Source organism: Hemitrygon akajei, chromosome 24, assembly GCF_048418815.1.
Source record: "Hemitrygon akajei chromosome 24, sHemAka1.3, whole genome shotgun sequence".
In the NCBI taxonomy this organism is placed as follows: Eukaryota; Metazoa; Chordata; class Chondrichthyes; order Myliobatiformes; family Dasyatidae; genus Hemitrygon; species Hemitrygon akajei.
The window spans coordinates 49,609,709-49,633,945 of record NC_133147.1 but is presented as its reverse complement, the minus strand read 5'-3'; the positions used below and the strand labels follow the sequence as shown (position 1 = coordinate 49,633,945).

The 24,237-nt window shown below is 43.9% G+C and overlaps 1 protein-coding gene across 1 annotated transcript in view; it reads left to right on the top strand.

Annotated features, from left to right (window-relative positions):
* Positions 1–24,237, top strand: part of LOC140715725 (scavenger receptor cysteine-rich domain-containing protein DMBT1-like) — a 39,509-nt gene that overhangs the window by 7,285 nt on the left and 7,987 nt on the right. The window contains exons 4-7 of the mRNA XM_073028097.1: positions 4,728–5,042; positions 9,563–9,877; positions 13,367–13,681; positions 18,213–18,527. Coding sequence (XP_072884198.1) covers positions 4,728–5,042; positions 9,563–9,877; positions 13,367–13,681; positions 18,213–18,527 — 1,260 coding nt within the window. The remainder of the gene's footprint in view (positions 1–4,727; positions 5,043–9,562; positions 9,878–13,366; positions 13,682–18,212; positions 18,528–24,237) is intronic.

Sequence of the window (24,237 nt, the reverse complement as noted above, 5' to 3'; positions counted from 1 at the left end):
GTCATATCTTTCTCAGTATTTGATGCCATTCTCTAACAGCAGAGCGATGGAACGCCTTTAGCTTTGAGAGAAATGCTTGCAAACTTATTTTATTCTGCATCTTAATGCACTGTTATCACCCTGCTGGCCACAGTTTGTCTGATCATATACCTGCCCTTCCTAACAGTCTGACTTCACACAGAAAATGCTGGTGGAACACAGCAGGCCAGGCAGCATCTATAAGGAGAAGCACTGTCGACGTTTCGGGCCGAGACCCTTCGTCAGGACTAACTGAAAGGAAAGATAGTAAGATATTTGAAAGTAGTAGGGGGAGGGGATGTGCGAAATGATAGGGGAAGACCCGAGGGGGTGGGATGAAGCTAAGAGCTAGAAAGGTGATTGGCGAAAGTGATACAGAGCTGGAGAAGGGAAAGGATCATGGGACGGGAGGTCTCGGGAGAAAGAAAGTGGGGGGTGGAAGCACCAGAGGGAGATGGAGAACAGGCAGAGTGATGAGCAGAGAGAGAGTTAAAAAAAAAACAGACAACTAAATATATCAGGGATCGGGTAAAATTGGAGGAGGGGCATTAATGGAAGTTAGAGAAGTCAATGTTCATGCCATCAGTTTGGAGGCTCCCCAGCCGGTATATAAGGTGTTGTTCCTCCAACCTGAGTTTGGATTCATTTTGACAGTAGAGGAGGCCATGGATAGACATATCAGAATTGGAATGGGACGTGGAGTTAAAATATGTGGCCACTGGGAGATTCTGCTTTCTCTGGCGGACCGAGCGTAAGTATTCAGCAAAATGGTCTCCCAGTCTGCGTCAGGTCTCACCAATATATAAAAGGCCACACCGGGAGCACCAGACGCAGTATACCACACCAGCCTGACATATTTAGTTGTTTGTTTTTTTTCACTCTCTCTGCCCATCAAGCTGCCTGTTCTCCATCTCCCTCTGGTTTCTCCAGCTCTGAATCACTTTCGCCAATCACCTTTCCAGCTCTTAACTTCATCCCAGCCCCTCGGGTCTTCTCCTATCATTTTGCATTTCCCCTCCCCCCCCCCCACTACTTTCAAATCTCTTATTATCTTTCCTTTCAGTTAGTCCTGACGAAGGGTCCCGGCCCGAAACGTCGACAGTGCTTCTCCTTATAGATGATGCCTGGCCTGCTGTGTTCCATCAGAATTTTGTGTGTGTTGTTTGAATTTCCAGCATCTGCAGATTTCCTCGTGTTAACAGTCTGACTGCATGCTTTTTTTTGTTGTTTTAACAAACTTCGTATCCTTTGTCCCTTCATTCAGTTTCCTATCCCCATGCTAAATTAGTTTTGACCCTCCCCAACAGGTGTAACAAACCAGCCCGAGAGACTATTTGCCCATCTCGGGGTCAGCTGCACCGCCTCCCTTTTGTACAGGTCATCCCTCCTCTGTTTGAATTTCCAGCATCTACAGAATTTGTCCTGTTTGTGAGACGAATGTGCTTGGCTATGGCCGTACCTTCGGATTAACCAGCTTGATCTGAGAAAATATAAAAATTCTACAAGAATAGTAAATAAGTAATAAATACTGAAAACATGGGGTGTGGAGGTGGGGAGTCTTTGAAATCGTGTCTGCAGGTTGTGGTAACAGCTCAGTGAAGGGGCAAGTGAAGTTGAGTGGTTATATCCTGTTGGTCAAGATTCTCATTGTTGAGTGGTAATAACTGTCTGGAACCTGGTGGTGTCCGTCTTCTTGCTCTCATATCTTATTTCTGATGGCAGCAGTGAGAAGAGTGCATGACCTGGATGATGGATGCTGCTTTGTGTACTCAATAGGGGGAAGCGCTTTATCCTTGATGAATTTGATCATATCAGTTTGTGTAGGAGTTTCCCTTTAAGGGCATTGATGCTTCTTCTCAGAACATAATGCATTCGGTCAATATACGTTCCACTATGCAACGTTAGAAATGTGCTGAAGTTCTTGACTGGTTACAAAGATTGCATAAGTTACGACTTTATTCTTTGCAGGTGGAAGATTGCGGCGAGATTTAATTCAAGTGTACACAATTTTGCGGGATATATATAGGGTAATTGCAAACAAGCTCCAGCAGGTTGGGTGGGACTACAAATAAATGTCATGAGCAAAGAGTGAAAGGTAAAACGTTTTAGAGGATCTTGAGGGGAAACGTCTTCTTTCAGAGGGTCATGAGAGTGGAACAACTTGCAAACAGACGTTGAGCACTCAAACTCGATTTCAACGTGTATGAGAGCTTTGGCTATGTGCATGAATCCTAGGGGTGTGGAGAGGAATGGTCCAGGTGTTGTGCTCGGTAGGAGTAGGCAGTTTAATGGTTCGGTAGGGACTAGATGGGTGAAAGAGCCTGGTGTTGTGCTAAAGTTTTCTCCGACTTTATGATAGAATAACCATCCAGATAAAATATTACTGAGTAAGCACTTATGAACAGCTAACTTTATAGATACAGTCATTCCTTTCACACACAACGTACAGAAACTGATTCGGGAAAAGCAACAGAAATATGGTGAATTGAAAGAGGAAATTCAAAGACTATGTAAGATGAGGAGGGTATTTGTTGTTCGAACAGAAACATGGACCATCCCAATTTCTCTATATAATAACATTATATATTTTGACAGACAGCAATAATATTGCAAATCTGCAGAAAGCCAAGTGTTCAAATTGGACTAGAATAGTGCGAAAATTCTTATTAATTGAAAAATGAGTATGCTCAGCTCTGTCGTTACCTCAGGTTTTCCAGCTTGTACTAACCGGCTTGTAGCATTGTGGCAGCTTATTAAATTATTATATTATTTAAGACGATGATGATGATGATGATGATAATAATAATAATAATAATAATAATAATAATAATAATAATAATAATAATAATAATAATAATCAGGTAGATAGATAGGCAGATGGGTGTATTGTTAGATGGGTATAATTAAAAATTATGTTGTATATAAAGGAAGAAATAAATACGTTAGGAAATATCTGATTGATAAAGTAATAAATAATTATTTTGAGACAAGAGTTGCAGCATCCATGAAAGTGATTCCATAGTTTGCGTTAAAATCCACAATTTCTGAACAACGATCGGAACATATACCGTGACATGACAAGAGTCATATCCAAAATGGTGGCGCGATGCAGCTTGCAGCGGCCACTCCGGAGCTGATTATATGTTATTTGTGAAGTGGGGTGCCGTGCGCAATCATAATCGTTTGAAAACAGATGTGGGAGCACGGAGGAACATCCGGAAATCTCCTGGAAGACCTTCTTCGTTGCTGCTGTTGCTGTGAGGACCGGGACTCTGCTGGGAAGAACAGGCCCCCAGTCCTCGGGGTTGCATTGCCGATGGCCGTTGGCGGGGCCGTCTTCATACGCTTGGCAGAGGATGGTGCTCGGAGAAGCTGTGTTGGAGGGGATGGTCGTCGGTTTGGAGGTTCGACGGACTCGGAGTCCGCTGCGATCAGGTCACTTTCGGTGTGTGCTGCATCTGCGAGGGTGGGTTCGACGGAGCTTTCATTGTGTGCTGCGTCTGCAAGGCTGAGTCGGGCGGCACCGTGGAAGTCCATAGCGGGGGTATTCCCTTCCGCCGCCGGCGTTGGATGGCGAGATTGTTCGGACCCTGGGGACTTGTGGAGACTGTGTGGTGATTCCTTTTGAACTTATAGTCCTTTAAATTCTTTAGACTATTTTTACTGTGCCCATGGTCGTTTTTTTTTTATCAATTATGCTATTGTTTGCACTGTTGTAACAATATGTTGTAACTATGTGGTTTTGTGCAGGTCTTGTAGCTTTAGTTTTTGGTCGTGTTTGTCTGGTGGATTCGGAGCTCCTTTCCGGGGAACGCGCTAAGACGGTAGCGTGATATTAATGCGCAGCAGCCTCTCTGGACTCTGGATTGGGGATTGCCAAACGTTATGTGGATTTGCAAGTGTAGCCTGTTTTGTCATATTCTTTTGTGATATCATTCTGGAGGAACGTTGTCTCATTTTTTGAACTGCATTGCATTTGTGGTTTCTAAATGACAATAAACTGAATCTGAATCTGAATAAGCCTAGTAATTGTGTACCAGGCTTGTCCTGCAGTTTCAGGTGATGAAATGAAGAGAAATTTCCGTTCCAGGTATCAGCAGTCATTAACCGTGAAACTTATGCCAGGGTGTTACTCTTCGCGCCTCCAGCAGATTTAGTGATGTCCTGATAACATTGAAATAACTTACCAACAATGCATGCAAAGAACAAAGTTCAAACCAGGTGTAAAAGGCAGTGATATGGAACCTCTAGATGATTTACTCACTCTGCCATACAAGCCGAAAGACTTGCAGCTGCTGTACACGATCGATAGCACGGTCTTGCAGTATCTGCAGCTGGATCCACCTCATGCGCATGTAGTTGCCCGTGGGTCTCCCAAAACTCCAACATCAGCAGTGAATAACCCGCAAAGGCCTTTTAAACTATAGGAAGAATGCTTGACACAACAAGAAGTAAGGGAAACTTAAGAGTAACTCAAACAGAGAAGTTAACCAGAGTCAGTTCCACTTCCATCCCGACGACTCCTTTGAGCTAATGCTTGACAGTCCACTTTCACCACTGGCCTGTCCCAACAAACAGTGCTCCAACAATGCTGACTCAGCTTGTGCAAACATTCACATGTTGTGTTACGGCCAGGAACGTGGAACTGAACAAACCTGTATGCAAAACTCTGAAAAATACAGTAATTTCTTCTTTGACTCTCATTCCAGAGCCCGAAATAAGGCTGGTAGGCGGCAACCATCGTTGTTCAGGGAGAGTGGAGGTGCGGCACAATGCACGATGGGGAACGGTATGCGACAACGGATGGGGCACTGATGACGCAAAGGTTGTCTGCAATGAGTTGGGCTGTCCCTCTGCTGCAGCAGCAATACCGGGGGCACTCTTCGGGCAAGGCAGCGGGAATATCTGGATGGATGATGTTGCATGCAATGGAAATGAATCCGCTCTTGAGGAATGTACCTTCCGAGGGTGGGGGATTCATAACTGCAGTCACGGAGATGATGCAGGAGTGATTTGTACAGAAGGTAGGCATAGAACAAAGAACCACTTTGTTTCAGCTTTCTGTCTCTCTACGACTTCATTCTGTCTAAAGTTTTCTACAACTCTATGATAGAATAACCATCCAGATACAATATTACTGAATAAGCACTGATGAACAGCTAACTTTATAGATATAGTCATTCCCCCACACATAACGTACAGAAACCAATTAGTAAAAAGCACCAGAAATATGGTGAATTAAGAGGAAATTTTTAAGATTATGTAAGATGAGGAGGGTACTCGTCGTCCGAATAGAAGCATGTACAACTGGTACCATCCCAATGTCACTATATAATAGCATGATATATTTTGACAGACAGCAATAATAATGCAAATCTGCAGAATGCTAACTGTTCAAATGGTCTAGAATAGTGTGAAAGCTCTTAGCAATTGATAAATGAGCATGTTCAGCTCTTCCGGCACCTCAGGTTTTATCACCGTGTTCTCTGATGTTAGTTTAAAATAATAATAATAATGATCAAGCAGTTAGACAGATGGGTGTTTTGTTAGATGGGTAAAATTTAAAAAAAATGCTGTATAGGAAGAAATAAATGAGTTGATAAAAATCTGATTGATAAAGAAATAAAAACTTATTTTGAGATGTGTTGCAGCATCTAGAAAATGATTCCATAGTTTGGGTTGGGATTCACAATTCCTGAACAACCATTGGAGCATATAGCATAAATGTTCAAACTATCAGCAGCCTGAGACAACTGCCAATTATCAGGTTAGGGCCCTTATATGGACGCCAACAGTGTCTTCAGAATTTCGATATCAATGTCCAATATCACAGTCCAGAAAACCATATGTGCATTCAATTATAAGATATCATGGCTTATAACCGCTTCTCGTAAACCCAAGATTGGTCTCAGATATTACGGTAAGAAGGCCAGAGAATGTGGTTCAGAGTATCATATATCATCCATGATGAGTTGCACAGTAGTTTAATTGGCCACCCTAACCTAATTATTCTCCTGTTTCTGATTGACGTTTGCCCTAAGATAAATCCCGTAAGTCGCTCGCTGTCTGGCTGATGAGAATTGAGCATTCCGTGGTTTCCAGTGACCCAAACTCAATATTAAATCTAGGACAACTAATTGCAATTATGGACGTGTTTGCTGCTCGTCATTATTGTTGTTGTTGACATGACAGCAGACAGAGACAAATTTCATCGTTATGTTAGAGCTCAATATCCCTTCATACGACTTATTTCACTGGCTGACGAAAGGTGTGTGTGCAGTGTGTGTCTGTGATTCTTCTCCACTGCATGTGATGTGGGTTAGAAAACTATTGCCTTGTATAAGGACTGCTGTCAGCGCAACAACTTACCACATTCCTGTGGAGGGAGAGCAGAACTGGGATATTCACTGACATCTGTCTCTGAAAGCGTGATCATGTGTGAGCACACTCTATGCTTATACTTTATGAGACGTTAAGAACGGTATTGTAACTCTTTTTGATTCTGCATCCCGATTGCAGTGATGCTCTGCTGGTAGCTTTTTTGTTCAATCTGCCCTTCCTACCTGATTCTCTTCACGCTATCTTTGCTCTTTTACCATCCGCGCTGTGCTGACCACATTCCCATTGGTTTCCACCCCCCCCTGCAAAATTAATTCAAACCCTCCGAAACAGCTCTAAGAATCAGTGCCCGAGAAGATTGGACTCCATCGGCTTCAGCTGTGAACTTTCCCTTCGGTACAGGTCATACCTCCCCCAGTAGAAATCCGAATGATCCAAGAACCTGATGCACTTCACACCTTGCTCCGAATTCTCTGCGACACATCTATCTGCTAAATTATTCTGTTCCTACCATCCAAAGAACAAGGAACAGTACAGGCCATTCGGCCCACAATGTGTGCCGTCCCTTAAACCCTGCCCCATATAACCCTCCACCTTAAATTCCTCCGTATACCTATTTTGTAGTCTCTTAAATTTCACTAGTGTATCTGCCTCCACCACTGACTCAAGCAGTGCATTCCACGCACCAACCACTCTCTGAGTAAAAAACCTTCCTCTAATATCCCCCTTGAACTGTCCTCCCCTTACCTTAAAGCCATGTCCTCTTGTTTTGAGCAGTGGTGCCTTGGGGAAGAGGCACTGGCTGTCTACTCTATCGATTCCTCTTAACATCTTGTGCACTTCTGTCATGTCTCCTCTCATCCTCCTTCTCTCCAGAGAGTAAAGCCCTAGGTCCCTTAATCTCTGATCATAATGCATAGTCTCAAAACCAGGGAGCATCCTGGTAAATCTCCTCTGCACCCTTTCCAACACTTCCACATCCTTCCTATAGTGAGGTGACCAGAACTGGACACAGTACTCCAAGTGTGGCCTAACCAGAGTTTTATAGAGCTGCATCATTACCCCGTGACTCTGAAACGCTGTCTCTTGACTTATGAAAGCTAACACTCCGTAAGCTTTCTTTACAACCCTATAGGTAGCAGCTGCATCACTGGCTTGGGAAATTGCACCATCTCGGATCGCAAGACCCTGCAGCGGATAGTGAGGTCGGCTGAGTAGATCATCAGGAATTCTCTTCCCGCCATCACGGACATTTACACTACACGCTGCATCCGCAAAGGAAACAGCATTATGAAGGACCTCATGCACCCCTCATACAATCTCTTCTCCCTCCTGCCATCTGGGAAAAGTCTCCGAAGCATTCGGTCGCTCATATCCAGAATATGGAACAGTTTCTTCCCCCAAGCTATCAGACTCCTCAATACCCGAAGCCTGGACTGACACCTTGCCCTATTGCCCTGTTTATTATGTACTTTAATGCCTGCACTGTTTTTGTGCGCTTTATGCAGTCCTGTGTAGGTCTGTAGTCTAGTGTAGCTTTCTCTGTGTTGTTCTTGTTTACGTAGTTCAGTCTAGTTTTTGTACTGTGTCATGTAACACCCTGGTCCTGGAAAAACGTTGTCTGAATTTTACTATGTACTGTACCAGCGGTTATGGTTGAAATGACAATAAAAGTAACTTGACTTGACAACCTGTGAGGCAACTTTCAGGAATCTGTGGACATGTACCCCCAGATCGCTCTGCTCCTCCACACGCCAGGTATCCTGCCATGTACTTTGTACTATCTGCTCTAACATTCTGGTTCCCCTCCCCCTAATCTAGTTTAAACACCCCGGAATCAGCACTTGCAAACCTTTCTGCAAGGATGTTAGTGCCCCTCCGGTTCAGCTGCAACCTGTCCTGTCGGAACAGGTCCCACCTTCCCTGGAACAAGGCCCAGTTGTCCAGAAACATGAAGCCCTCCCTCCTGCACCAACTCCTTAGCCACGTATTTAGCTGATTTATCTTCCTATTTCTGGCCTGAGTTGCACGTGGCACGGGTAGCAATCCTGAGATTGCATCCCTGGAGGTCCTGTCCTTCAACTTTGCACCTAACTCCTTAAATTCTCTTTGCAGGACCTCCACTTCCTTCCTTTCCACGTCATTGGCCCCTACATGGACCACAAATTCTGGCTGCTCACCCTCCCTCTTGAGAATAATGAGAATTTGATCTGCGATATCGCAGACCCTGGCACCAGGGAGGCAACAGACCATCCGGGATTCTCGATCTCTTCCAAAGAACCTCCGATCTATCACTAGCGCGTATCGCAGGCAGAAGAGTCCTGAATGTGTTGCGCCTCAACGTTCTGCGTAGTTTTTTAAAAATCCTCTCTGCTTAACGACTTTGTACTAAGACTTTTGGCTGCTCTCCCTCCCCATCCACAATGCTATGGACGCGATCCGTGTCGTCTATTACCCTAACACCTGTGAGACAACAGACCATCCGTGTGTGCTGTTCACGTCAACAGAACATTTTTCCGATTCCCTCTGGCTACTGAGTCTTCCAAATCAAACAATCCCGACTCTCCCTTTTTCCCTTCTGCTGTCCATGGTCAGTGTAACCCAGCTCGTCTCCCTGGCATTCTCCTGAGAGGTTATCACAATAAACAGTATCCAAAATGTTACCCTTGTTATTCAGGGTAGTTAACCAAGAGCTGCTGTGAGCTAACTGCCTATTCACCGTCTAATTCCTTCCCCTGACAGTCACTCAGTTATCAGATTCCTGCACCTTTGGTTCCCTGAAACTCTGGATTATCTTCTCACTCTCCGGTACAAGCTGAAGATCTTGCAGCTGCTTCTCCCGATCCACAGCACGCTCTTGCAGTATCTGCAGCTGGGCACACCTCATGGTGATGTAGTTGCTCGTGGGGCTCCCAGGACTGCATTATCCAATGTGAATAACATGCAAAGGTCTTCTAAACGACACTAAGTACATCTCCCAAGTTACCCAGAGTGAGTGCTTCTTCTGTGCCTCACACTCCTTTGAGCCAATGCCTGACAATCCACTTTTACCACCGGACTCTCTGAACAAGCATTGTTGCAACAATGATGCCTCCATTTGTGCAAACATTCACGTGCTGTGTTATGGATAGGAACGCGGAACTGAAAATACCTGTAAGCGAAACTTTGAAAAATGCGGTAATTTTTTCTTTGAATATCATTCCAGAGACCGAAATAAGGCTGATTGGCGGCAGTGATCGTTGTTCAGGGAGAGTCGAAGTGCGATACAATGCAGAGTGGGGAACGGTATGTGACGATGGATGGGACACTGAAGACGCCAAGGTTGTATGCCGTGAGTTGGGTTGTCCCTCTGCCGCAGCAGCAATACCACGGGCACGCTTCGGGCAAGGCAGTGGAAAGATCTGGATGGATGATGTTGTGTGCACTGGAAGTGAATCCGCTCTATGGGAATGTTCCTTCCAAGGATGGGGGATTCATAACTGCGGTCACTATGAGGATGCGGGAGTGATTTGTGCAGAAGGTGGGCATAGAACGGAGAATCTGTTTGTTTCTGTTTTCTCTCTATTGGGATTAACAAAGACTCTTTTTGTAGTAATGAGGCCAGCCACTCGAGTTGCTGTTTGTAAAACGTTGAGAATTTACATGCTAATGCTTGACGTTGTTGAGGCAGGCACAACTTTATTAACATTTGTACTGCATTGCTTAAAGTGCTGGAGTGTTTCATTTGGCAAATTCTTATGTCCCAGTTGTTCGTGCATATATGTGCTGACTCCAGATATGTACAGGATTTGACGTTTCAGATTAGAAAGTATCAGGAATTACTGGTCATAAATCTGTATACAAAACAGTGAATTGTAACTATTTGTTAACGGCATTTCGTTAGTTTCTGGGGTTCACGTATGAACTCCGTTTCATAAACTGCATATAAACCTTTAAGTCATTCTGCAGAAGAACTTCCAAGTCCCTTTGCATCTCCAATGTTTTCATTTCACTGTATTTATAATTAGTGTGTAGAATTGTTTGTACTGATGAAGTGCAAGAGCATGCATTTTCCAATATTGTATTTAATTTGCTGCTTCCTTGCCCATTCTCCAAAACTGTCTAACTCCTTCTGAATTCACTTTCTTTTGATATCTATTACCAACCTACAGTTTGTAACTTTCCCAATCAATCTGCACGTAAAAATTCCCCTTACTATCACAACATTTCCCTTTTGGTACATCATTTCTATTTATGTTTTATTCTGAAGCCTACATTCCAGTTACTGATTGGGGAGCTGCATATACTGCCATCAGGGTCCATTTCCATTGCAGTTTAGTTACTCTATCGTGAAGGATTCAACATCTTCCAATCATATGTCACATCTTTCTAACAGCAGAGGGATGCAACGCCCTCAACTTTGAGAGAAGTGCTTGCAACCTTATTTTATTCTGCATCCTAATGCACTGTTAGTCCCCCTGCTGGCTGCATTTTGTCCGATCCTCTACCTGCCCTTCCTAACAAGTCTGACTGCACGCTTTTTTTGTTGTTTTAACACCCTGCGTATCCTTAGTCCCTTCACTGAGTGTCCTATCCCCATTCTCAATTAGTTTCGACCCTCCCCAACAGCTGTAACAAATCAGCCCGAGAGAATATTGGCCCATCTCGGGGTCAGCTGCATCCCCTCACTTTTGTACAGGGCATCCCTCCTCCGTTTGAATTTACAGCATCTACAGATTTTCTCCTGTTTGTGAAACAAATGTGCTTGGCTATGCCCAGACCTTCGGATTAACCAGCTTGATCTGAGAAAATATAAAAATTCTACAAGAATAGTAAAAAAGTAATAAATACTGAAAACATGGGGTGTGGAGGTGGGGAGTCTTTGAAATCGTGTCCACAGGTTGTGTTAACATTTCAGTGAAGTGGCATGTGAAGCTGAGTGGTTTTATCCTTTTGGTCAAGATTCTCATTGTTGAGTGGTAATAACTGGAACTGGTAGTGTGAGTCTTGACGCTCTCAGATCTTCTTCCTGATGGCAGCAGTGAGAAGAGTGCATGACCTGGGAGATGGATGTTGCTTTCCTGCAACAGCACACTGTATTGTTGTGCTCAGTAGAGGGAAGCGCTTTATCCATGATGAATTTGGTCATATACACTCGCTTTTGTAGCAATTTCCTTTTAAGGGCATTGATCCTCTTTGTCAGAACATAATGCATCCGATCAATATACGTTTCACCACGCAACCATAGAAATGTGCTGAAGTTTTTGACTGGTAACGAAGATTGCATTGGTTACAACTTTATTCTTTGCAGGTGTAAGATTGAGGCGAAATATAATGCAAGTGTACACAATTATGCGGGGTATAGATGGGTAATTGCAAACAAGCTCTTTGTCAGGTTGGGTGGGACTACAAATAGATGTCATGAGCAAAGAGTGAAAGGTAAAACGTTTAAGGAGATCTTGAACGAAAACGTCTTCATTCAGAGGGTCATGAGAGTGTGGAACAACTTCCAAACTGACGTTGTCCGCGCGAACTCAATTTCAAAGTGAATGAGAATTTTGGATACGTGCATGAATGCTAGGGGTATCGAGAGTAATGGTTTAGTTGTTGTGCTCGATAGGAGTATGCAGTTTAAATGGTTCGGTAGGGATGAGATGGGCTACAGAGCTTGAAGTTGTGCTAAAGTTTTCTACAACTCTATGATACAATAACCATGCTGATAAAATATTACTGAATTACTGATGAACAGCTAACTTTGTAGATACAGTCATTCCCCTCACACATAACGTACAGGAACCAATTAGTGAAAAACACCAGAAATACGGTGAATTAAAAGAGGAAATTCAAAGACTATGTAAGATGAGGAGGGTATTTGTTGTTCGAGCAGAAACATGGACAAGTGGTACCATCCGAATATCACCATATAATAGCATTATATATTTTGACAAACAGCAATAATATTGCAAATCTGCAGAAGCAAAAAGTTCAAATTGGACTAGAATAGTGCAAAAATTCTTATTAATTGAAAAATGAGTATGCTTAGCTCTGTTGTTACGTCAGGTTTTCCAGCTTGTACTAACTGGCTTGTGGCATAGTGGCAGCATATTAAATTATTATATTATTTAAGATAATTATAATAATAATAATCGTCAGGTAGATAGACAGACAAATGGGTATAATTAAAATTTATGTTGTATATAAAGGAAGAAATAAATACGTTTAGAAAAATCTGATTGATAAAGCAATAAATAGTTATTTTGAGACAAGGTTTGCAGCATCCATGAAAGTGATTCCGTGGTTTGGGTTAAAATCCACAATTACTGAAGACCAATCGGAGCATATACTTTGACATGACCAGATACCGCTATTAATTGTGCACCAGGCTTGTCCTGGAAATTCAGGTGATGATGTGAAGAGAAATTTCCGTTCTAGCTATCAGCAGTCATTAGCAGTGAAACTTTTGCCAGGGTGTTACTCTTCCACCCCCGACCCCCCCCCCCCCCCACGTCACCGAATTTAGTGATGTCCTAATAACATTGAGATAATTTACCAACACTGCATGCAATGAACAAAGTTCAAACCAGGTGTAAAAGGCAGGGATATAGAACCTTCCGATGATCTCCTCACTCTGCCATACAAGCTGAAAGTCTTTCAGCTGCTGTTCCCGATCCACAGCACGGTCTTGCAATATCTGCCCAAGACTCCAACATCAGCAGTGAATAACACGCAAAGGCCTTTTAAACTATGGTAAGAATGCCTGACGCAACATGAAGTAAGGGAAACTTAAGAGAAACTGAAACATACAAGTTAACCAGAGGCAGTGCCAATTCTGTGCCAACGACTCCTTTGAGCCAATGCCTTACATTTCACTTTCACCACTGGCCTATCCCAACAAACAGCGCTCCAACAATGCTGGCTCAGCTTATGCAAACATTCACATGTTGTGTTATGGCCGGGAACTTGGAATTGAACAAACCTGTAAGCAAAACTCTGAAAAATATAATAATTTCTTCTTTGAATCTCATTCCAGAGCCCGACATAAGGCTGGTAGGCGGCAACCATCGTTGTTCAGGGAGAGTGGAGGTGCTGCACAATGCACGATGGGGAACGGTATGCGACGATGGATGGGGCACTGACGACGCCAAGGTTGTATGCAATGAGTTGGGCTGTCCCACTGCCGCAGCAGCAATACCGGGGGCACGCTTCGGGCAAGGCAGCGGGAATATCTGGATGGATGATGTTGCGTGTAATGGAAATGAATTCGCCCTTGAGGAATGTTCCTTCCGAGGGTGGGGGATTCATAACTGCAGTCACAGAAATGATGCAGGAGTGATTTGTACAGAAGGTAGGCATAGAACAAAGAAACTCTTTATTTCTGCTTTCTGTCTTTCTACGACTACTTTCTGTCTACAGTTTTCTACCACTCTTATGATAGAAGAACCATCCAGATAAAATATTACTGAATAAGCACTGATGAACAGCTAACTTTATAAATACAGTCATTCCCCTCACACATAACGAACAGAAACCCATTAGTGAAAAACACCAGAAATATAGTGAATTAAAAGAGGAATTTGAAAGATTATATAAGATAAGGAGGGTATTGTTGTTCGAACAGAAGTATGTACAACTGGTACCATCCCAATGTCATGATAAAATAGCATGATATATTTTGACAGACAGCAATAATAATGCAAATCTGCTGAAAGGTAACTGTTCAAATGGACTAGAATATTACGAAATTTCCTAGCAATTGAAAAATGAGTTGGCTCTGCTCTTCTGGCACCTCAGGTTTTATCACCATGTACTCTGATGTTAGTTTAAAATAATAATAATAATAATAATGATCAAGCAGTTAGACAGATGGGTGCTTTGTTAGAAGGGTAAAATTTTTAAAAACGTTGTAAATATAGGAAGAAATAAATGAGTTGATAGAAATCTGATTGATAAAGAAATGAATACTTATTTTGAGACCTGTGTTGCTACATCCATAGAATGATTTTGAAGTTTGGGTTCAGATTCGCAATTCCTGAACTACTATCGGAGCATAGGCTGCGGCATGACTGGATACCCCTATTTGTTGTGCACCAGGCTCGTCCAGCAGTTTCAGGCAATGATTTGAACAGAAATTTCCTTTCTAACTATCTGAGATAACTGCCAATGATCAGGTTAGGGTCTTTATATGGGCGCCGACAACGTCTTCAGAATTTCGATAGCAAATTATAACATTACAGTCCAGAAAACCGTATGTGAATTCAATCATAAGATATCATGGCTTATACCCATTCTACGTAAACCCATGCTTGGCATCAGACATTATAGGAAGAAAGGTAGAGAATGTAGTTCAGAGGATAATACATCATCCATGATGAGTTTCACAGTAGATTAAGTGACCACACTAGCCTAATTATTTCCCTGTTTTGATTGACATTTATTCTGAGATAAAGCCCGTAAGTCTCTCGCTGTCTGGCTGATGAGAATTGATGATTCTGTGGTTTTTATTGACCCGAACTCGATATTAAATACAAAACAACAAATCACAATTATGGATGTGTTTACTGCTCGTCCTTATTGTTGTTGTTGACATGGCAAAATAGAGAGACAAACTTCATCGTCATGTTAGAGCTCAGTATCCCTTCATATGACTTGTTTCACTGGCTGACGAAAGGCGTGTGTGCAGTGTGTGTCGGTGATACTTCTCCACCGCATGTGATGTGGGTTATGATACTATTGACTTGTATATGGACTGCTGTCAGCACAACAACTTATCACATTCCTGTTGAGTGAGTGCAGGACTGGTATATTCACTGACATCTGTCTCTTAAGGTGTGATCATGTGTGAGCACCCTCTATTCTTATATTTTATAAGACGTTGAAAACAGTATTGTAGTTGTTTGATTCTGCATCCCGAATGCAGTGATGCTCTGCTGGTAGCTTTTTTGTTCGATCATCTGCCTGCCCTTGCTACCAGATTGCCTGCACGCTATCTCTGCTCTTTTACCATTTGCGATAGTGCTAAGAAGCCAGTGCGCGAGAACGTTGAACTCCATCGGCTACAACTGCAAACTTTCCCTTCTGTACAGGTCATACCTACCCCAGAGGAGATCCGAACGATCTAAGAACTTGAAGCACTTCATCCCCTGCACCAAATTCTCATTGACGCATGTATCTGCTAAACCATTCTGTCTCTACCATCCAAAGAACAAAGAACAATACAGCACAGTACAGGACATTCGGCCCATAATGATGTGCCGACCCTTAAACCCTACCCCCCATATAACCCTCCAACTTAAATTCCTCCATATATCTGTTCAGTAGTCTCTTAAATTTCACTTGTGTATCTGCCTCCACCACTGACTCAGGCAGTGCCTTCCATGCACCAGCTGCTCTCTGAGTAAAACAAACTTCCTCTATTATCCCCCTTGATCTTTCCTCCACTTACCTTAAAGCCATATCCTCTCGTCTTTAGCAGTGGTGCCCTGGGCGCCGGCTGTCTACTCTATCTTTTCCTCTTAATATCTTGTGTATCTCTATCATGTCTCCTCTCATCCCCCTTCTCTCCAGAGAGTAAAGCCCTAGCTCCCTTAATCTCTGATCGTAATGCATACTATCAAAACCAGGCAGCATCCTGGTAAGTCTCCTCTGTACCCTTTCCAATGCTTCCACATCCTTGCTATAGTGAGGTGACCAGAACTGGACACAGTACTCCAAGTGTGGCCTAACCAGAGTTTTACAGAGCTGCATCATTACCACGTGACTCTGAAACTCTGTCTCTTGACTGATGAAAGCTAACCCTCCATAAGCTTTATTTACTACTCTATAGGTAGCAGCTGCATCACTGCCTTGGGAAATTGCACCATCTTGGATCGCAAAGCCCTGCAGTGGATAGTGAGGTCGGCTGAGTAGATCATCTGGATTTCTCTTCCCGCCATCACGGACATTTACACTACACGCTGCATCCGCAAAGGAAGCAGCATTATGAAGGACCTCATGCACCCCTCATACAATCTCTTCTCCCTCCTGCCATCTGGGAAAAGTCTCCGAAGCATTCGGTCTCTCACGTCCAGAATATGGAACAGTTTCTTCCCCCAAGCGATCAGACTCCTCAATACCCGAAGCCTGGACTGAGACCTTGCCCTATTGTCCTGTTTATTATGTACTTTAATGCCTGCACTGTTTTTGTGCGCTTTGTGCAGTCCTGTGTAGGTCTGTAGTATAGTGTAGCTTTCTCTGTTTGATTTTTGTTCCGTCTAGTTTTTGTACAGTGTTATGTAACACCATGGTCCTGAAAAACGTTGTCTCATTTTTACTATGTACTGTACCAGCAGTTATGGTCGAAATGAAAATGAAAGTGATTTGACTTGAATTGACTACCCGTGAGGCAACTTTCAGGGATCTGTGGACATGTGCCCTCAGATCCCTCTGCTCTTCCACACTCCAAGTATCCTGCCATGTACTCTGTACTATCTGCTCTAACATTCTGGTTCCCCTCCACCTAATCTAGTTTAAACACCCCGGAGCAGCACTAGCAAACCTTTCTGCAAGGATGTTAGTGCCCCTCCGGTTCAGGTGCAACCTGTCCCGTTGGAACAAGTCCCACCTTCCCTGGAACAAGGCCCAGTTGTCCAGAAACATGAAGCCCCCCTCCTGCACCAACTCCTTAGCCACGTATTTAGCTGATTTATCTTCCTATTTCTGGCCTGAGTTGCACGTGGCACGGGTAGCAATCCTGAGATTGCAACCCTGGAGGTCCTGTCCTTCAACTTTGCGCCTAACTCCTTAAATTCTCTTTGCAGGACCTCCACTTCCTTCCTTTCCACGTCATTGGTCCCTACATGGTCCACGAAATCTGGCTGCTCACCCTCCCTCTTGAGAATACTGAGAATTTGAACTGCGATATCGCAGACCCTGGCACCAGGGAGGCAACAGACCATCCGGAATTCTCGATCTCTTCCAAAGAACCTCCGATCTATCACTAGCGCGTATCACAGGCTGTAGAGTCCTGAATGTGTTGCGCTTCAGCGTTCTGTGTAGTTTTTTAAATCCTCTCTGTTTAACGACTTTGTACTAAGAATTCTGGCTGCTCTCCCTCCCCCTCCACAATGCTATTGATGCGATCCGTGACGTCTATAACCCTAGCACTTGTGTGTCAACAGACCACCTTTGTGTGCTGTTCACGTAAACTGAACATTTTACCGATCCCTCTGGCTATGGAGTCGTCCAAATCAAACAATCCCGACTCTCCCTTTTTCCCTTCTGCAGTCCATGGTCAGTGTAACCCAGCTCGTCTCCCTGGCATTCTCCTGAGAGGTTATCTCAATAAACAGTATCCAAAATGTTACACTTATTAATTAGAGTAGTTTCCCAAGTGTTGCTGTGAGCTGACTGCCTATTCACTGTCTAATTCCTTCCCCTGGCGGTCACTCTGTTATCAGATTCCTGCACCTTTGGTTACCAGAAACTCTGGATGATCGGCTCACTCTCCTGTACAAGCTGAAGGTCTTGCAGCTGCTGCTCCCGATCCACAGCACGGTCTTGCAGTATCTGCAGCTGGACACACCTCACGCGGATGTAGTTGCTCATAGGGCTCCCAAGACTGCATTATCCAATGTGAATAACACGCAAATGTCTTCTAAACTACACTAAGTACCCCTCTTACAGAGCAAGTATCTCTTGTGTGACAAAGGCTCCTTTGAGCCAATGCCTGACAATCCTCTTTTACCACCGGACCCTCCGAAGAAGCAGTGCTGCAACAGTGATGCCTCCACTTGTGCAAACATTCACGTGCTGTGTTAAGGATAGGAACGCGGAACAGAAAATACCTGTAAGCGGAAGTCTGAAAAATGCAGTAATTTTTTCTTTGAATGTCATTCCAGAGACCGAAATAAGGCTGATTGGAGGCAGGAATCGTTGTTCAGGGAGGTTGGAAGTGCGGTACAATGCAGAGTGGGGAACGGTATGTGACGATGGATGGGACACTGACGATGCCGAGGTTGTCTGCCGTGAGTTGGGTTGTCCCTCTGCCGCAGCAGCAATACCGTGGGCAGGCTTCGGGCAAGGCAGCGGAAAGATCTGGATGGATGATGTTGCGTGCACTGGAAATGAATATGCCCTATGGGAATGTTCCTTCCAAGGATGGGGGGTTCATAACTGCGGTCACTATGAGGATGCGGGAGTGATTTGTGCAGAAGGTGGGCATAGAACGGAAAATCTCATTGTTTCTGCTTTCTCTCTATTGGGATTAACAAAGACTCTTTTTGTAATTATGAGGCCAGCCACTCTAGTTGCTGTGGGTAAAACGATGAAAATTTACGTACTGATGCTTGACGTTATTTTGGCAGGCACAACTTAATTAACATTTGTACTGCGTTGCTTACATTGCTGGAGTGTTTCATTTGGCAAATATTTATGTCCCAGTTGGTCGTGCATGCATGTGCTGACTGCAGATTGGTATAGGGTTAGATGTTTCAGATTAGAAATTATAAGGAATGACTGGTAATAAATCTGTATGCAAAACAGTGAATTGTAACTATTTGTCAACGGCATTTCGTTAGTTTTCTGGGGTTCACGTAAGAACTCCTTTTAATAAACTGCATGTAAACCTTTAAGGTGTTCTGCAGAAGAACTTTAAAGTCCCTTTGCGTCTCAGACGTTTTCATTTCACTGTATTTATAAATTAGTGTGTAGAATTGTTTGTACTGATGAAGTGCAAGAGAATGCATTTTCCAACATTGTATTTAATTCGTACTTAATTTGCGGCTTCCGTGCCCATACTCCAAAATTGTCTAAGTCCTTCAGAATTCACTCTCTTTTGAGGTCTATTACCAACCTGCGGTATATACCGCCATCAGGGTCCGTTTCCATTGCAGGTTTGTTACTCTATCGAAAAGGATTCAACATCTTCCAATCCTATGTCACATCTTTCTAACAGCAGACCGATGGAACACTCTCAACTTTGAGAGAAGTGCTTGCAACCTTATTTTATTCTGCATCCCAATGCAATGTTAGTCACCCCGCTGGCTGCATTTGGTCCGATTCTCTGCCTGCCCTTCCTAACAGTGTGACTGCACGCTTTTTTTGTTGTTTTAACACCCTTCGTATCCTTAGTCCCTTCACTGAGTGTCCTATTCCCATGCTAAATTAGTTTCGACCCTCCCCAACAGCTGGAACAAATCAGCCCGAGAGAATATTGGCCCATCTCGGGGTCAGCTGTATCCCCTCCCTTTTGTACAGGTCATCCCTCCTCAGTTTGAATTTACAGCATCTACAGATTTTCTCCTGTTTCTGAAACAAATAGAAACATAGAAAATAGGTGCAGGAATAGGCCCTTCGGCCCTTCGAGCCTGCACCATCATTCAGTATGATCATGGCTGATCATCCAACTCAGAACCCTGTACCTGCTTTCTCTCCATACCTCCGATCCCTTTAGCCACAAGGGCCATATCTAACTTCCTCTTAAATATAGCCAATGAACCGGTCTCAACTGTTTCCTGTTGCAGAGGATTCCACAGATTCACCACGCTCTGTGTGAAGAAGATATTCCTCATCTTGGACCCCTCGTTCTGGAGTTTCCCAACATCAGAAACAATCTTCCTGCATCTAGCCTGTCCAATCCCTTTAGAATTGTATACGTTTCAATAAGACCCCCCCCCCAATCTTCTAAATTCCTATGAGTATAAGCCTAGTCGATCCAGTCTTTCTTCATATGAAAGTCCTGTCATCCCAGGAATCAATCTGGTGAACCTTCTTTGTACTCCCTCTATGGCAAGAATGTCTTTCCTCAGATTAGGGGACCAAAACTGCACACAATACTCTAGGTGCAGTCTCACCAAGGCCTTGTACAACTACAGTAGAACCTCCCTGCTCCTGTACTCAAATCCTTTTGCTATGAATGCCAACATACCATTTGCCTTTTTCACCGCCTGCTGTACCAGCATGCCCACCTTCAATGACTGGTGTACAATGGCACCCAGGTCTCGTTGCACCTCCCCTTTTCCTAATCGGCCACCATTCAGATAATAATCTGTTTTCATGTTCTTGCAACTAAAGTGGATAACCTCACATTTATCCACATTAAATTGCATCTGCCATGAATTTGCCCACTGACCTAACCTATCCAAGTCATCCTGCATCCTCTTTGCATCCTCCTCACAGCTAACACCGCCGCCCAGCTTCGTGTCATCTGCAAACTTGGAGATGCTGCATTTAATTCCCTCGTCTAAATCATTAATATATATTGTAAACAACTGGGGTCCTAGCACTGAGCCTTGCGGTTACCCCAGTAGTTACTGCCTACCATTCTGAAAAGGTCCCGTTTACTCCCACTCTTTGCTTCCTGCCTGCCAACCAATTCTCTATCTACATCAATGCCATACCCCCAATACCATGTGCTTTAAGTTTGCACACTAATCTCCTGTGTGGGACCTTGTCAAAAACCTTTTGAAAATCTAAATATACCACATCCACTGGCTCTCCCCTATCCACTCTAGTAGTTACATCTTCAAAAAATTCTGTAAGATTCGTCAGACATGATTTTCCTTTCACAAATCCATGCTGACTTTGTCCTATGATTTCACCTCTTTCTAAATGTGCTGTTATCACATCTTTGATAACCGACTCTAGCATTTTCCCCACCACCGATGTCAGACTCACCGGTCTATAATTCCCAGGTTTTTCTCTCCCTCCTTTTTTAAAAAGTGGGGTTACATTAGCCACCCTCCAATCCTCAGGAACTAATCCAGAATCTAAGGAGTTTTGAAAATCTATTACTAATGCATCCACTATTTCTTGGGCTATTTCCTTAAACACTTTGGGACGCAGACCATCTGGCCCTGGGGATTTATCTGCCTTTAATCCTTTCAATTCACCTAACACCACTTCCCTACTAACATGTATTTCCCTCAGATCCTCCATCTCACTAGACCCTCAGTCCCTTACTATTTCCAGAAGATTATTTATGTCCTCCTTAGTGAAGACAGAACCAAAGTAGTTATTCAATTGGTCTGCCATGTCTTTGTTCCCTATGATCAATGCACCTGTTTCTGACTGTAAGGGACCTACATTTGTTTTGACCAATCTTTTTCTTTTCACATATCTATAAAAGCTTTTACAGTCAGTTTTTATGTTCCCTGCCAGCTTTCTCTCATATCCTTTTTTCCCTTTCCTAATTAAGCCCTTTGTCCTCCTCTGCTGGTATCTGTATTTCTCCCAGTCCTCAGGTGTGCCGCTTTTTCTGGCTAATTTGAATGTTTCTCTTTGGACTTGATACTATACCTAATTTCCCTTGTCAGCCACGGGTGCACTACCTTTGCCAAACAGGGATGAACAATTGTTGTAGTTCATCCATGCGATCTTTAAATGCTTGCCATTGCATATCCACCGTCAACCCTTTAAGTATCATTTGCCAGTCTATCTTAGCTAATTGACGTCTGATACCTTCAAAGTTACCCTTCTTTAAGGTCAGAACCTTTCTTTCTGAATTAACTATGTCACTCTCCATCTTAATGAAGAATTCCACCATATTATGGTCACTCTTACCCAAGGGGCCTCGCACGACAAGATTGCTAACTAACCCTTCCTCATTGCTCAATACCCAATCTAGAATGGTCTGCTCTCCAGTTGGTTCCTCGACATGTTGGTTCAGAAAATCATCCTGCATACTTTCCAAGTAATCCTCTTCCTCAGCACCCTTACCAATTTGATTCACCCAATCTATATGTAGATTGAAGGGGCAGATTATAACTACTGTTCCTTTATTGCACGCATTTCTAATTTCCTGTTTAATGCCATCCCCAACCTCACTACTACTGTTAGGTGGCCTGTACACAACTCCCACCAGCGTTTTCTGCCCCTTGTGTTATGCAGCTCTACCCATATCGATTCCACATCCTCCAGGCTAATGTCCTTCCTTTTTATTGTGTTAATCTCCTCTCTAACCAGCAATGCTACCCCACCTCCTTTTCTTTCCTGTCTAACCCTCCTGAATATTGAATATCCCTGGATGTTGAGCTCCCTTCCTTGGTCACCCTGGAGCCATGTCTCTGTGATTCCAACTATATCATATTCATTAATAACTATCTGCGCATTCAATTCATCCACCTTGTTACGAATGCTCCTCGCATTGACACACAAAGCCTTCAGGTTTGTTTTTACAACATTCTTAGCCCTTATGCAATTATGTTGAAAAGTGGCCCTTTTTGTTTTTTGCCCTGGATTTGCCTACCTGCCACTTCTACTTTTCACCATACTACTTTTTGCTTCTTCCCTCATTTTACACCCCTCTGTCTCTCTGCACTTGTCCCCATCCCCTTGCCACATTAGTTTAAAGCCTCCTGAACAGCAGTAGCAAACGCTCCCCCTAGGACATTGGTTCTAGACAAGCCCAGGTGCAGACCGTCCTGTTTATACCGGTCCCACCTCCCCCAAAACTGGTTCCAGTGCCCCAGAAATTTGAATCCCTCCCCCTTGCACCATTTTTCAAGCCACGTATTCATCTGAAATATCCTCCTATTTCTACTCTGACTAGCACGTGGCACTGGTAGTAATCCAGAGATTATTACCTTTGTGGTCCTACTTTTTAGTTTATCTCCTAACTCGCTAAATTCACCTTGTAGGACCTCATTCCGTTTTTTTAACTATATCGTTGGTAGCTACGTGCACCACGACCACTGGCTGTTCACCCTCCCATTCCAGAATGTCCTGCAGCCGCTCAGAGACATCCCTGACCCTTGCACCAGGGAGGCAACATACCATCCTGGAGTCTCGTTTGCGGCCGCAGAAACGCCTATCTATTCCTCTTACAATCGAATCCCCTATTACTATAGCTCTCCCACTCTTTTTCCTTCCCTCCTGTGCCGCAGAGCCACCCATGGTGCAATGAACTCGGCTGCTGCTGCCTTCCCCTGATGAGACATCTGCCTCAACAGTATCCAAAACAGTACATCTGTTTTGGAGGGAGATGTCCCCAGGGGACTCCTGCACTACCTGCCTACTGCTACGCTGTCTAGTGGCCACCCCTTCCCCTTCTGCCTGTGCAGCCTTTACCTGCGGTGTGGCCAACTCACTGAACGTGCTATTCATGACTTTCTCAGCATCGCGAATGCTCCAGTATGAATCCAATCGCAGCTCCAGACGCTCAATGCGGTCTGCCAGAAGCTGCAGTTGGACACACTTCCTGCACACATAGTCGTCAGGGACACTTGAAGTATCCCTGATTTCCAACATGCTGCAGGATGAACATGCTGCAGGATGATCTCAGCTGCCATAACCTACCCAATACTTGCCTGAATTTTGAAACTTCCTCCTTTTAAAGTATCTTACCCGGCCTTACCTCACTTGGAGTGAAGCTCGTCCTCAGCCTCTGCTCGCCAAAGCCTAAGGAGACAAAGCCTTCCTACACTGTCCCCCTCTACTCCGTCGCCCGCTCCGTCTAACTGTTCTCTTTAAATACTCCCGCTGCCTCACGGTCCGACTTACAAGCGCTTGCGTAGTCGTGCCCCCGTTAAACTGCCGAAGAAAATGTGCTTGGCTATTGCCATACCTTCGGATTAACCAGCTTGAACTGAGAAAATATAAAAATTCTACAAGAATAGTAAATAAGTAATAACTATGGAAAACATGGTGTGTGGAGGTGGGGAGTCTTTGAAATCGTGTCCACAGGTTATGTTAATAGTTCAGTGAAGGGGCAAGTGAAGTTGAGTGGTTATATCCTTTGGGTCAAGATTCTCATTGTTGAATGGTGATAACTGTCTGGAACTGGTAGTGTGAATCTTGATGCTCTCAGATGATCTTCCTGATGGCAGCAGTGAGAAGAGTGCATGACCTGGGAGATGGATGCAGCTTTCCTGCAACAACACGCTGTATTGTGCTCAGTAGAGGGAAGCGCTTTATCCATGATGAATT